The 16,066-nt window shown below is 43.3% G+C and overlaps 1 protein-coding gene across 1 annotated transcript in view; it reads right to left on the bottom strand.

Moving 5' to 3' along the window:
* Positions 1-16,015, bottom strand: part of AIDA (axin interactor, dorsalization associated) — a 29,356-nt gene extending 13,341 nt beyond the window's left edge. The window contains exons 1-4 of the mRNA XM_027721294.2: positions 15,801-16,015; positions 12,265-12,334; positions 5,571-5,624; positions 3,517-3,571 (exon numbers count right to left, since the gene is read on the bottom strand). Coding sequence (XP_027577095.1) covers positions 3,517-3,571; positions 5,571-5,624; positions 12,265-12,334; positions 15,801-15,910 — 289 coding nt within the window. The 5' untranslated portion in view covers positions 15,911-16,015. The remainder of the gene's footprint in view (positions 1-3,516; positions 3,572-5,570; positions 5,625-12,264; positions 12,335-15,800) is intronic.
* Positions 16,016-16,066: the final 51 nt, after the last annotated feature.

Here is a 16,066-nt window from a genome sequence, read left to right as displayed (position 1 = left end):
GTCTCAGAATTCCCCAGCTCTGGGAGAGCTACACCACATCAGAGACAGAAAGTGAAACTGTCCCAGGCAGAAAAACCCCAGTAAAGTGAGATCTCTTACAGATCATAGGGACATTATACAGAAGAGACAAAAGTAGCTATCCTCCCATCTTCCAACAGTTGGTAAGTACTAGATTCCTCTCTTCCTAGTAACCAGTTATTCTCACTACGTGAACGAACAGCCCCTGAAAAAACCCTCCTAGTAATACATTTCGGACATCACTAGAGGGCACAAAACGTTCCACTGACACGAGCACAGGCAAGAGGCAACAGTTTTACAGCGCCTAAAATCCTGCTGCTGCGCACACCCTCCTGCCACAGAGCCCACCCTCCTGCACAGGGGCACTGGGTGGGCACCAGACCTGCCCACAGGAGCTGCCTTCAGACACGCTGGCGGAGTTGGGAACAAAGGTGATGCTGAATGTTCAGCTCAGAAGCAGAATCTCTTGCCTTTTGCTGCAGAAAGCAACGGTTCAAGTTTTTAAAAAGGTTTCAACTTTGTCTCATCACCACTAGCAAATAATTTTTCAAAGTTGTAACACAGCAATTACTGAAGTGCTGGTTTAAACATCGTAAGGATAAGCAGCAAAACTACCACACTCACCTGGTGAAATACTTATTCAGTCACTAAAAAAAAAAGAAGCTAATCAGTAAAACTTTGAGGAAAAGGAAAATCCTCTTTGCATCTACCACAAGTGTGACTTTCAGTTGGTTCAAATAAAAATAACCAGATCATAGGAAAAAAAATTAGGTTACAACAAACAGGAATCTCCCTTGTAATACCAAGTAAGACATCAAAGTTTTAAAAGTTTGGTTTGGGCTTTTTTTGGTCTCTGTTTCATTTTCAAAAATATGAATCACCCCTGGGAGAAAAGAGACCTTTCCCTTTGTAAGGGTTGCTACTTGGGAACATGATTCACAGTAAGTTCTCCACGTGTGAGGCAGACTAATGGGAAGATCCCAGTATCATGGCCTCCACCTATGTTGTTTTCCAAGAGAAAGCTTTTAAAAATATTGTTCTGCAGGATCTCCTGTAGAAGCTCTCTTTTCTTTTGTGATGTTGGACAATACCACATTGATTTGTCACCAGTTGGCACTTCCTTGAAAGATTTCAAAAGAAATTGTCAACATGAGCCATAAGACCAGGACACATTAACTGTGACAGCGATTTTTTGTGATACCTGTAGTGATTTTTTTTTAAATAGGCAACGTAAAATAATTCAGAAACCAGGCTCCCCAGTACAACCCAGTATCTACCTGTCTTGTAATACACATACACTGAGTTTGACCCTAGTTGCTAAGTGGCTAGAATTATCACCCAGGAGCACAGGCACAAGGGATGCCCCAGCCCATCCATTTGCACTGTGTATTCTAACACTGCTATAAGCTCCCACAAAGAAAAGGATTTGTGAGATCCAGTGTGTTAACAATGACTTCACACAGCGCAGTCTCAAAAGAACTATTTGTATGTATGGACCCTCCTGTAGCATTATTGTAGCACAAACGATTCAGTGACAAATCCCATAAACAAACAAAAGTAGCCAACTGCTTCACTTTCTAAGCTGCATGAAATGTAAGCTCAAGTAGGAAAAGTTAGAACTTGACAACAAAGGTTGGGGGGGCGGAAAGTAAATCTAACAACACCCAAACCAAGTTTCTCAGCCATTTTGACAGCTTCAGGCACGAAAGTAATTAAAACAAGCCAAATTGTGTGAATAGCTGTTTTGTGTGAATAGCTGTTTTCGTTCCACCCTAATGGAATGGTTTGACCTAACAAAGGAATCACTTATTTGCGTTGCCAGCCCAGATTTTTTTAGCTTTTTCTAGTGCAACACAAAACAAAACTGACAACACACAAATTAAAACACTATTTTATGAGATGGCTGGTGTTGGCCTGATTAAGATTTACTCTATTCAAGATACACTTAAAAACCACAAAACAAAGGCACAATTCAGAGAGAAAGAGGCCAGAACGATCCAAGTTAGACAGCAGCATTAAGAACATCAATGTTCAATTGTTGTCCTAGAGGCACCCGTTCTCCTCCAAGGAAAATAACTCTGTGTATTTGAAAACCGATGGCCACACACTCTTCCTCAGTTTTAATATAGTTGCTTGTTGTATGAGGCATAGGCTGAATGCACTTCACACTGCTGAACAGTTTTTTTTGACAGCTAAAAATCCCTTTTCTGATGGAGGGCAAGATAAGCAACAGGACTGTTGCACAGTAATCGAAATTTTGGACAGGATTCCCCTCCCTCTCCCATCATTCAGTCACTCACAGGGCATTTGCAAAACGGAGTCTAAAACCCACAGTCATTAAATGATTACAACATTTTAAATACTTTGTAAACAGAAAGGGCAGTATCTATACAAAACAAGCCCAAATCAGAGGATTCAGAGGTCAGATATGCAAGATGTAGTCTGAGAAAGACCAAATATTCCAACACACAGTTAAACCCCTTCCTGAGTTATGATCTTCACAGATCTGGTGGTCTTGTAACATACCTTCACTTACCATTTTCAGGGAACAGTTTAAAAGCATTTGGAGTCTATGTTTTGGTAGAGATATTAGGAAGCTCAGCTCAATGCCCCACTTCTTGACAAGCTTTTCCTGTAGGATCCTGTGCAGAGAAGCTCAGCCTAATCATGAAGGGGAAACACTTCCCTGCCCATCATATTTATCCCCAGGATCACCCTTAATGATACAACTGTGTCATAAGCAAAATGTAACCAACTTCTGTCAGCATGAAAAAAGCTCTTCCACATCTGCTGTTCCCCAAGAACTGCAGAAACACTGGCATTCAGGATAATATTGGTTAGATGTGGAAGCTCTAATCATAAGGATGCTTTGAGAGCACTGCAGCCAGTGTTACAGGAAGGAAAATGAAGCTGATAAATAGATACTTCCTACATGAAAAAGTTATTTCTGGATTGACACACCAAGACCTGACCCAGGATCAGTTGGGAAAAACAACATCACACAAAACCCTTCAAAGACTGACTCACATCCTCATTTTGACTCTTAACTTAATTAGTCTGGTAGCTTTACGGTGGGAGGTGACAAGTGATTGGCTACCATGAGCACAAGTTAAATATTTTCAGAAGAAAAAATAAATTTCATGCTGCAAGGAGGAAGACCACAAAGTGTTGAAATTCAGTTCAAGCAAGAAAAGTGCAGGTAAATGATATTATATACTACTGGATACCTTAAAATACTATTTTGTGCAAAAATTAGCAACACTCAAATTACTTATTTAAAAATAAAGACGAATATATTATCTGAAACATTCAGAATACTATACTTTGAAGTTACCCACATTACATTCCTTAATACACATCAGTTTCTGTCTACACGGTAGCAGACATTTGGAAGAACCACCTAAAACCACATTGTGGTCAGTCAGTATTTGTGATGCTGTCATGTTTTCCACTGTCATGATAAATGTCATTCACTTAAAACACAAAGATGCTACTTACTTGGTTCCAACTTCTTCAGATCCTCAAGCTTAAACTCATCCTGTGATTGGGTGGACTAGGACATCACAAAGAAAGAGTTAAATGTTAGGATGCACCCTCCTCTCAGACAGAGCTACCACATCTTAGAATAACCATGCAGGGTGCCTCCTTTGTTCAAGTGTACTAGGTTACTTCAAAGCTACAAGCTAAAGAACCCAAATAAAATTTCCCCAACAAAGGGTAGGTTTCACAGGTGAGGCAGGAAGGATGTTACTTCTCATTTATTGAGAACAAACTTAACCCATGTTCCAAGCTCTAACGCAAAATAAATATTTTTAAAGCAACTAGTTCCAAATTTTTACTTAATACACACAGGAACATTCACAGTTCAACACTGAAACATGGGCAGAAATTACAGCATACAGAATGAGCTTGACAAAATTCAACTAAGAGCTCACTGCAAATGGAAGAGGAATTACCACCTCGCCTTTATCCATGATGCAGTTTCCTCATCTGTCTGTAGCATATACGTGTCTGGTTCTCAGTAAGCCTATTTGACTTACTAACCCAACAGAAAAACTCTTAATTTTTTGTTCTGAGGTAGCTCACCAGCAGTTTGGTAAGCTGAACTAGCTTGTTCTGAGACAACAAGTGGTGCAAATAAGAGGATTGACATTGGACGTCCTCTTTTAGGTGGAGGGTCAGGTCTTACCTACTATGTGACTGCACCCTTGGCATCTCTTAAGATTACCCATTGTTTCCAACATTTAAGGCCCAGTGAGGTTTTTTCTTGATTTTGTCCAAGAGTGGCTAGGGACCCTTCTGCAAGACTATGTAAGGACAGCAAAGCAGCTATATCCTTCCTGTTAGGAGCGTGGGAAAAGATGACCACACTCACTGCTTTAACCTCTCCTAAGAAACCATAACCAAACTGCAGGAAAACAAACCCCTCCTCAAAGCGAAGTGGATGAGAAGTTCCAGTAGCCTCACATGAGGTTAGAAAATCTTTGAGTTACTGCTGAGGAATCAACAGCAAGGAAGGCTGTTTTTGCACGACATCATCTCCTCAGCTTGGCAGGTTATGACGTGGCTGCACCTTCTGCTGTTGCCCCGAGATGTGTCCCACAGTGGAACACGCCTGCCCTCATCACAGTCCTGGTGACCCAGAGCAAATGCAACACTCCTCAAACACCCCAGGTTAGACCAAAATAGAACAACAGGTAGAGCTAACCAAGGAATTCCTCAAACACTGCATGGCCTGGAGACTGGACAGCCTCACCTCATTAGTCCAGCTCCAGCAGCTGTATCCCAGCCTCTCAGGCAATTGAAGGCAGCACAGTGGAGCTGCTGCACCTTCTAGAGCCACACGAAGTACTCTGGAGTGCTGCTGTGAGTAACTTGATGCAAAATTTGCCTTTCACCACTCTTGGTTGGTAAAGAGATAATCCAGTAACCCGAACTTCACTTCCATTGATTCATCCCTTCCCTATCCACAGTCTTTCGGAAACTTCTCTCACTTGCCTTTTGTTTTAGGGGTAAGATTGTGCTGAGAGAAAAAGATATTCACTCCCATGACATCTACTTTCAGTCTAGAAAAAAGCCCAAAGAGTAGTTTATAAACCATTGTTTTCCCACATTTTTCTACAGCACTGCCAGTTTTCGTGACTGCTAAAAAGTCATTTTTATTCTACACACACACTCTTCCTCATGGTCTATTATGACTTGTGAAGCAGCTGAATTAGTGCAAGGGTCACTCGGGATTTTTTTACCCTTGCACACAAGTTAGGAAGACAAACTAAACAGTTCTGAAGGAGGAAAATGAGGCAGAGAACCAAAGACACAAAATGTGCAGTTAAATTCCTGTAAAAACCTTTGCAGATGCTCATATACACACTTTAAGTCCTTTTTAAGGCAGTCACCTGGGGCATCATGTTGACAATCTGGAAATTCCAAGTGTTCAAGGGTTTGTTCACCCTGTTTTCAGAAGTTTTAGCTATTTCTGAAGACACTGAGCTTTAAAAAGCTCTAGTTACCTATTGCTAAAGGATGAAGTCACACAGGAAAAAGAGTGATACCTGTAAAGCTGCACTTCTCAGTTCCAAGCATGTTGCAATTTTAGCTATGGTTTTCTGAAAGGGAAAAAAAATATAATTTAGTACTGAAACGGCATTCTTCCAGATTCACATTTTTAAAGAATGTAAATACAAGCAATTGCTTTTTCTTGCAAAGATTTCAGATCTATTATTCAGTACCAGATCATTCAGCATCAAAAGCCTTTTTTATACACAAGATTTTCTGAAAGCACAATTGATGAAACAGACATCTGCCACTTAACTCCCCTCCCACAGCCCAGCAACACAGATGGGGGTCATTCACTCAGCAGAAACTGTAATAATGCCTCTCACATCATAAACTGTTTATAAACTCAACTGCTCTCAGGTGATAGGGGACTGAAGAAAAATAAAACCAAACTAACCAGTGTATTAACTTCTGAGAACTTGAGAGCCTTGTTCTTATTTGCTCTTTTAGGAGCCATGCCTACAGCTCCTCTATCAGGCTCACAGTCTCAGCAAACCAAGTCCACTCTCCTCAGATGTTACAGCAGCACTGAAAAAACACAGTTCGCTTCTGCAAGTTTCAGTGGAAGTATAAAGGTGGATTATTTTTCTAACTTTCTATTTTTGTCATTTTAAGAGATTTAAACACCAAGTGAATCATGGAATATATTCTTCGATTCAAACTTCTCAGCAATCTAAAATATGTCTGACCATAACTGAATTTCTAATTTTCATTTAAAAATGCAGAACAGAGGGAAGGGTTTCAAAACCCATTGCAAGCAGTCTTACTTTGAAGACAGTGTTAAGCTTTTATGTCTCACAAAACAGTCATGTTTGTTTCTGTCACTACCAGCTGAAAGGAGGAGTTAGGACTTCCATATCTCTTATCAAGTGGACACAACTGCCCAATGTGTTTTACTTTACCTTGCCATCACAAGTTTGTTCATTAACTAAAAGCTTTTGGTGAATTAAAACTCAGACTATCTGCAGAGATAAGGGCCAGATATAAATTCAAAATGCTCTGTGGAACACTTATAAGGCAAGAAAACCATCAAGAATGAAGCTACAAAGAAAAGCAGTTTATTTTCAAAGTAAGTTTTCCCCCAGAAGGAAGATTAAAGTTGAAATATGCTCCTGTAACTCATTCTCTCCTTTTAAATCAGGCAGTATTAAAACAGCTCCCCCACAAGCTGGATGTAAGGGGAGGATAAAATTTCCTAGAGCACAACTCTAGCATCAAAGAACTTCAAGAGTATGGGCACCTGGCAAGTTATGCAGTGTCAGTCAAAAGCCAAAATGGAGGGTTACATTTTTAGGGCTCCAAGAGGTTGGTAGCAGCAGATAAAAACCAAGGCGCCTTCCTCCGTCATCTGCCCTGAGAGATGTCACAACTCCTCCTCAATCAGCTCCTGGGCCACCACTAGTTTCATTAGGCTGGGCTAAAAGCTAAGGGACTCCAGTTTCAGTTCACCTTAGGGCACACTGAAAGGTGAAAGAGTTCAGGAGCTGAATCATAAGCAGATCACACACCAACACCTCCAGGGCAGAGCCAACAGCTGAATTGTGCAAAAGCCTCAGACACCTGATTTTCATCTGCCACCACAGGCTCATCAAAGCTTTTGAAGCCATTTCTCCCCAGCTGACATCTCCTCTCGCCTTAAACATTCTGTTACAACATGGCATCGGGCCAGACTTTAATTTCTCACAGTTTTTACTACTGTCCATTGTATGGAGATCTTTCAAAAAAATTTAGTTCTTCTGAGCACCTTCCAGGAAAGCAGTGAGTGCTGGGTATTAACACAGGACACACAGTTTTCTCCTCTGCCAAGGATGCAGCACGTGCAGCACATGCAGCAGCACTGTTTGGGAATTTCAGCATGGAGTAACATGACCATATGCATGCATGCAACATGGCAGAGAAAAATATTAACAGTTCCATTTCTGTGGAGGCTCATTCTGCAGCCTAGGTTCAGTCAACAAATTCCCACCTCCCCAAAATAAATTCTGCTACTACATAACAGAGACCCATGACTGGATCTCCAGCACAGCTTGTAAAAACACAGATATTTTCAAAAACAAAGGAGCACATACAGTCCTGGATTCATGTTGAGATTTCCAGACTCGCACTGCACACATGGGTGTTGTGGATTTATCTCCATGTACTTTCAGGCTGGATGGGAGGACACCAGGTAGCACTACAGAAGCAGATTCTCAGTTCCTATAATTATAAAACACTACATCCACCTAATGAGCTGCAGTGTAACAAAAGGAATTCTTTTTCATATTTGAGAACATCTGGAAAGATTCATTTGCAAAGGTAGATTCTCAAAGAGGAAGGTGTGAAGTAATGGGTAAAAGAAAGGAATCCAGAGGTTCCCTAGGGAAGGGAGGGGAATCTCTGAGGTTTGACTGCAGCTCTAACATTTGCAAAAACCCAGCTGTTTCAATGGTTTGGGTGTTGACTGCCGAGCAAAAAAAAAAAACATGCCCATCCTGTGTTAGATCAAACCCCCTCCAACTACACAACAGAAAGAGGGCTACAAGTTTGCAGGGTGCCAGCACACAGTCTCCATGCCCCGTCACAGAACAGACTTTCATGTGGCTCTTCTCCTCCTGGTCCCTCATGCAGAGCATTAAGCCCACACCATAAGGGAGGTCTCAGAAACACCACTCAAGTCCTACGTCTGTTGTCAATTCACCAATAAGTTCAGCAACACCACTATTCTCTATGCTGCAGATTCATAACTGCCTGAACTAGGAACCTCCTAACAGAACAAAGAGCAGCACAAAAATGTGTGTCCTCCGGCTCCTGGGGGCTGAAGGGCAATAAATGGCTCTAGAAACAGATTAATTTAAGAGAGTTTGGGAGTCTTAAAATAGTAAAGAATAGGTTTTATATGGAATCTATTGAAATATGGCAAGCTCCCAGCAGGCATTATTCATAACTATTTTTTTAAGGGACCACACCCAACCCAAAAGTTAAAAATGCAGCTAAACACTGCTATCATTTTCAGCTGCAACTATCCCATGCAAAGGCTCCTTTTTGCAGCAGGGAAAACATTCTGCATCTCATTAGAAAGACTGAAGCCGTAATTAACTTTGCTAGTTTAAAATAGTTAAGATTGAGTTTTATGTAAACTTGTGATTAGAACGGGAAAAAAAATCAGTTGATCTTGTAGTCAAGGTTTCTTCAGTGCAGTTGTGTGAGTAATGACTGTGCTAACTGTAATGCAGTCAAAGATGTTTGCATAAATACAGAGCCAGAGCGGAGTTTGGCTTTAACGAAAGGTTTAGGCTGTTAGAAGACCAGTAGTTTAATGAATCATGCTAAAACCGTTCAACAGTGCTCTTATTTCAACAAGTTATCATTGCACAAAAAGCACGATTTTCTAATGCTGAAGAGAACTCAGCCGAGCACAAAAACAGTTACACGAGAAGCAACAACTGCGGTTGGGAGAGGGCTTTAAAGGTCACATTTATTGCACAGAGAACTGGGTGAGAGTAATTGTAGCTGGAGGCAAGCTGACAACCACGGCCAAACCTAACTGGAACAATTCATATCGCAAAACACAGCGGCTGATCATGAATGAAGACAGGATTTTTTAGAGAATGAAGGTAAAATAATGAACAGGAGGATTAAACATGTTAAGACTAAGGTAAATTCACCAGTAACTGTATCTGCTAATGTTCCATACATGCAGCTTCTAGGTGATGAAACTGTTGCCCGGCCTCCTTACAGCTGTTGAAGGGTGGCTAGATTTAAACACGACGATTTTCTGTTTATGGTATGTGCAGAGAAATTCTTCAATAAAATTCACAATCACTAATGAAGATTCCAACACTGTCAATTATCCAAGTGAAGACAGAGCCTTCCCTAAGGACTGAAACTACAGAATTATGTCCAGCAATAGTTATAAGATGACAACCCCTCAGAAGTTGAAAATACAGGAATGAACAGCAAAATCTGGAGACCAGTCTGCTCTATCAAGGCAAGCAGCATACAGTGGTTCAAAACAGACTCTTCAGATCAAGAGCAAAACGGCAAGATATGACTACTTAGAAGTCTGAATTCTTACACAAACAAGACATTTATTATAAGATAAATGATAACTGGCTCACAGTATGCCTAGGAAAGAAACTGGTAATATCTATCAAGTGTTTTTAGATTAACAGATTGTATGATTAGATTAGCAAGTAACACACCATCAATTATGGTGTTGCCATGTCTGCACCGTAACACCACCTGTGATACATGAAATAAACCCAAACGTGGTAAAAGTTTATACAGGCAGATAGGGCTGAGGATTTGAACTTTGTCTTATCCTTTCCCTGTAGCTGTAAAGTGAGTAGCTTTCCCTTGGTACTGCTGAAATCCACCGTCCCTACAGAGTACACAAGCAAGAAACAATGACATCCTCACAGTAATTCTCAGCAGTATGGAAGGTCCTTTGGAAAACATATAACTGGAAATCTATAAAAAAATGGAATGGGGGTAGATCAAGCAACTGGAAATCATAATGAGCTTCATGGCCTTTCAATCTGTGAAATTCTGTGTGCAGCCTTGGCCAGTGATACCAGATAAGCAAACCCTGAAGTTTACACACTTCTACATTCAAAAAAAATGAAAAGGTGGCTCTTATACAACATGCAGAACCTTAGAAAGTCGAGATAATAGAGAAGAGGCTTTTTGGAACCACAAGGAAATATCATGTTGGCGGATGCACTGGCAGGAACACAGTTGTAGCTGTTTTGGTAGCTGATTTTTTAAAGGGTGGTAAGAAAGAAGATACACTTCTGTTTAACCAAACTGCTTGCAAAGTGAATGATATTAGCAATGACAGTAATTGGTCATGATCACTAAATGATATACTGGCTGAGCTCCTGCAGAAACAGGGAAGACCAGAACAGCAAAGACCTTTACATAACACTAAAAGGTTTTGCTGTAAAGGATTTTAAGTGCTTCTTTCAAAGCAGTAGGAAGACTCTTAGTTTTGCTGTGACTAGCATTCCTCATGGTAGAGGTGGGAGAGTGTCCTTCCAACAAAACGTTGGGGAATTGGGCTGTGCATGTGGCTAATCAAACAGTTACTGCCATTTGATAACCAGACTCAAAGTTTCACTGCATCAGCCACTTGCTGATCTGCAAAAAATAGCAAGTGATATAAATGCAAACCTCTTCTGCAAATTTTATCAGCCTCAGAAACAGGTATCACTCTGCAAGGATTTAAAACCACCACTCTTTACTTTTTTCAGAAGACTGTTGCCTTAAGACACGATTACAGTTGTGCATCTCACATCTGAGGTCAGTTATCTCCACTTCCTGAGCCCCCCAGGCCTTCCCTCATGGCTGACCTCATTCACTTCCACAATCTGGTCCAAGGTCCTTTTCATAAGACTCAGGGAACATCTGGAAGCAAAGCCCTGTGCGGTTCTGGTTCCCATACTCACAGGAGATGATGTCTCCAGAAGTGAGATTAACAACTTCGCCTTCGTGGAGTAACTACATTTTCAAAAGTCTCCACAGAAGGGAAACACGCTGCAGAGATAACTGTAGCTGAGAATGATGGAGAAAGCTACCAGCAAGGGATAGAGAGCAGAAGCAATCAAAGAGTAAACAGCTGTCCAACATTAACAAGGCTCTCAAGGCTTACAGTTCAGGAAAAGTGGACCAAATCCTTCTCCAAGATTAAAACTTGCTTTAAGGCAACCATGAGTTTTATCACCTTCTTTGCAGAAGGTAAACAGAACATGCAAGACCAACTCTTTGCTTTTCTTATTGGTACAGGTTAAGGAAACAGTTACAAACCTCTGTCAGATTCTACAAAGGTGCATTTCTTCGTATGAGTTTCTTTAAACATATCAAGTTCATCTCGAATTTTTGTAGCCAGGACCTGTTTTCAGGACTAACATTTCCAAGCACAGATCCTATTACTCCAGCACTCTATTATCATGAGACTCTGAGCTAGCGAATGGCAATTTCCTGGTAACGGCTTTGCTCAAAAAAGTGTTCTTATGACCAAGAAATCTGGAAATACAAGTCTCTAGTTTGGTATTCCTAAGAAAAGCATGTCTTTATAGGAGACAAGAAAATTTAAGAGGGCCTCATATCTCAGAAGATTTTATTTTGCAGTAAATGCTTGAGCATATGAGACCCCAGTTAGCACTGTCCACTTAATTCCACCACAGAACTGCAGTAGTATGTTACTGAGACAAGAAACAGCCTTTTCAACTGAGGGGAGGGAGGGAGGAGTAAAGTAATTCCAATATTTTGAAAGATTATAAACAAATTATGTTCTAAGAGGCTACTAGGGAGTATTCTGCCAGGACCCTTCCCTGTCAGGTGTTACATGTTAAGCTAACATCCCCCTCACACACCCTCCATGTCTGCAGTTCACGACATTTCGTATTTAGAACTCACAACATAAATTGTACTAACATTGAATAAGCAAGTTATCAAACATCACCCAAAAAAGAAACACCCAGGTTACGAAGGACTCTGGCCAGCACGCATGACATTTAGTGCTACACAACAGAGCATCAGTCACATCTCATGACAGCAACTGTTTCAGCCATGCTGGGCTCTGTTCCTGTTTGCATATATTGAGGGAGGAAAAAAGGTCTCACAAGGCTCTGGCCAGCAAGATCAAAAAACATAACACACATCAACATCTCTGAGTCAAGCTCCTTGACTGAGCAAACAGCAAATGCTCACCTTTTGATCTTCTGTGAATTCCGAGTTGTTGTGCTGAGACTGCGCCTCTTTTTGTAGGTGCCTTGCTAATCTGGATGGGGGAAAAGAAAACTGTAGAGTGGGAACACAACATAAACACACCCCCTTCCCCTGGCTCCACAAAATGTGTCAGACAAAAGGTCCACAGACTGCTGCTTCAAATAGTTTTATAAGTTTTTTTTGGTTGTTGTGTTTTTGGAGTTTTTTTAAAACAAAGTTTTCTATAGCCCTGGTAGTCCATACTTAAAAAAAACCCAGAAGGTGGACAAAGTGACAAAGTATGGAACCACATCAGGCAGGAAAGGCTACCTATATAATGCATCATGAAGGGAGAACAGGTTCTTCTAGCCAACAACCCCTTTTATAAGCACTGACCTTTTTTCTCTCACCATCTTCTTTTATCCTAACAAACTGTAGCCCCTGTGAAGACTCACTGTGGTACAATCCCACGTGCATTTCACAGGGAGAGTCTGAGACACGTCAGATTGCCAGGAGGCAAGGATTGCCAGGGTGAGGGCACCCCGGGTTATGGCACATGGTCTCCCAGCGCTGGAAGGCAGGCACAGGGCTGCTTGGCCCAGGCTGCCGGGGTGGATCAGCTCACATTTGTGCCTGTCAGCATCCCAGGCGGAGCAGAGACCCCACCCCTTGTCACCACGGAGGCGGGAGTACCAAGGGTTCAGAAAGTAACAGTAAGCAAACAGCTCGAGAAAGCGAAAGGAAGCTGGAGGGAAGCTATGGGAAGAGTTACAGTTTCCGTCCCGGGAGGAAAGAGAACATTAAACAAGCAAAACCTCTGGGCAATTGTTGCCATTCCCTGTAAATAATTTTTTTTACAAGCAGAGTAGGAGGGAGGACAAGGGGCTGAGGGGAAACCCAGGGACAGCAGCAGTACCCAGGACATCGCAATACTTTTCCACCTGGAACATCCAAGTTTGCACTGTTAAAGGGATTCTGCTTCTCTCCACCATTGCAGGGAGCATTGGCTTGGTTTCTGCGGGGAGATTAAAATACATACACCAAGATGCACACAGCAGAACAGATTATTGTCAAAGCCTGTGGTAGAAACAAATACCAGAACTCAGTTTCTTTGCTTTTTCTCAAAATAAACTCTTTAAAACTCTATAACTGGAACCAGCGAAAACACAACTGAACAGGACGAGTAACTGCACAACGCGGTGCTGTTGTCCCCCTTTATAAAAAGTAATGATTTGAGAAAACATCACCATAGCAGCAACATGCCACCCACAACAGGCAGCATCACAGCACTAACACTTCTGCATGCATCAATAACACAACCCTCTTTCCATTTGTCACTAATACAAAAAAAAAATAATCCACCCTAATCCAAATAAATGCATCTGGCATCCCACTTGAGGCTCATTCAAAGTTGGATTAGACCAAGTTCCACAGATGGGGACGTTCAACAGGGAAGCCACTGCTAACACCTCGAAGGGCTCCTGTGTAAGCACCTGAATGAACAAAGGCCAATCTTTGCACCAAGCTTCTTGCACTTCCAGGAGTAACAAAGACCTGAATGGACGGACACAGGAGGTAAATAACTCTTACGTGAGCATCCATCAGGACTTAGCTTAGATTTGGGAAAATCCTTCTCAGCATCAGAAAGCTCACTGTAACCAGCTTGTCCTCAGGCTCCCGGTGTTGATCAGTACAGACTGTGGTGGTGTTCACAGCATCTGGACAACAGCAGCACCACACCTGTTCATCCCATCTCAGGGTGCCATTGGAGAGGGCAACAACAAAAACCCACATTGTGATGTCTCTCCAGAACTACAGGTTGGTATCTTGTCTGCTGCTTGTTTGCAAATTCTACTCCACAGCTTGAAATTGTTATTAATTTACCTGCTAAATCTACAAACAGCAGATATACATGGAGAAAAGGTTTTACTCCTCCCTAGGAATTACCCGCCTGTAATCCCTTGATCTTCTCTCTCCTTTCTTCTCAGTCCTGGAACCACACAGTTCATCTACTGAGGGACTACTCAGTAGAAACTCACTGATAAGAGCAGCTTACAACACACCACTACCCAAGAGGAGCTTTCTTACAAAGATATCACACTGCTCCAAAGTCAGAGCAGAGCCAGGGCGTGGAGATCACCTCAGTTCTCGTCCGACACAAGCGATGGAGGGAGGAAAGGAACAGAAGTTGTACTTCAGCTCTCACACTGGACTGTCTGCAAATGTTTAGTGACCTCACCTGTCAGTGAAGTGTGATCAGAAGGAAAAGCACAAAGACCTTTCATTCTGAAGAAACACCATTATATAAAACTGGCTGCTGATACTGCTAAAATAGTTTAAAGCATTAGGATCCTACTGGATTCCTTGTAGATATCCACGTAAGGGCAGTTAGTAAAAATATCTTCTTTTACTTTTCAATGGTTTTTTTTTCTGTCGAGATACAGATCTGGAAGAGAATTTCTTTTCATCACTGTGCCAAGGTTTGGATAGTAACAGCTTGCCCTACTCAAAAGACCATCAGAAAACTGCAAATAACTGAACTTGCACCATCCCACCTGATAAGTGAATGAAATTATGAGATTACAGACTCTCACGACCACACTGTCCATGGCCAGGAGACTTAATTACTCTGAATGGCAGCTGAACTGGTAGCCAGTTCTACAAGATCCCTCAGGGATCTACAAGTGCTACAAGATCCCTCAGGGAGCATCCTTTCAGATGACTTACTCTTGGGAACAAGTGCAAACACTCTTGACGACTTCCAGAAAATTCACCAAGAGAAACTTAGCCTGAAATACTTAGATCACAAAGAAATAACCTTCACCTTCATGATGAATGGAGTAGTAGAGAAGAGCATCTGACTAAAGTTACCAGGTGTGTTACTAAGGATACCAACAGTGCTCTATAGACAATACTCCTCTGGTGCCAGAGGATTCAAGGATGGTGCAGTCCCACCCAGTGCCACCAAATCTGACTGGGGTGCCAGGTTCCTCACATTCCCACCCCGATTTCATCAGGAGCAAAGCACACAAGCGTGTGACGAACCCCTTTTCACTCTGATGGGTTGGTTAGGATTTTTTTTTTTCGGTTAAGGCTAGTGCTTCTGCAGCCCATTTGCCAGGTCCCCCCTCCCTTCCCCACAAGCGTGGGGCAAACAGGGCGATGGGATGGAAGCATCCCGGCCCAGGGTTGCCGCGGGGGCTCCACCAACCAACCACTCCGGCGGTCCACGCTGGGGTTGGAAGGGACCCTAAAGACCATCCCGGTCCATCCCCGTGCCATGGGCAGGGGCACCTCCCGCCAGACCCGGCTGCTCCAAGCCCCGCGCCGCCCTCACAGAGGGCAGGACGGGCCGGCTCCCGCCTCGCCCACGGCCGGGCTCCCGCGCCGAGGGACACCCCGACCCCCGGCCCTGCGCCCTGGGGAAGGGCCGGGGGGCCCCAGGGGTGCGGCGGCCGCGGCCTGAGCTCGGCAGGGCCCCCCTGCCCTGTCCTGCCCTGCCCCGCCCGGGGCCGCTCCCTCCCCGGGGCCGCACTCACATCTGGTACTCGTCGATGGCCTCCACCAGCTGCCCCCAGGAGTCGAAGTCGGTGCCCTTCCTGAAGCTGGCGCCCCAGCGCTGCAGGAGGCTGCGGGCCGCCTCCGACATAGCCCCAGCGCTAGGGCACCATGCTCACCCCGCGCCGGGGCACCGCCAGCGCCGGCACCGCCCCGCCCGGCCCCGGGACACCCGAGCGCGGCGGCGGCGCCTCCCGCCCGCACCGCCCCGGCGGGGAGGTGGCGCCGGCCGCGCCCGCCCCGCCAT

This window comes from Pipra filicauda, unplaced genomic scaffold, assembly GCF_003945595.2.
Source record: "Pipra filicauda isolate LSUMZ 115617 unplaced genomic scaffold, ASM394559v2 scaffold147_size4022426_pilon, whole genome shotgun sequence".
Lineage (NCBI taxonomy): Eukaryota > Metazoa > Chordata > Aves > Passeriformes > Pipridae > Pipra > Pipra filicauda.
The sequence above is the reverse complement of the archived record's forward strand: the minus strand, read 5'-3'. Positions and strand labels throughout refer to the sequence as shown.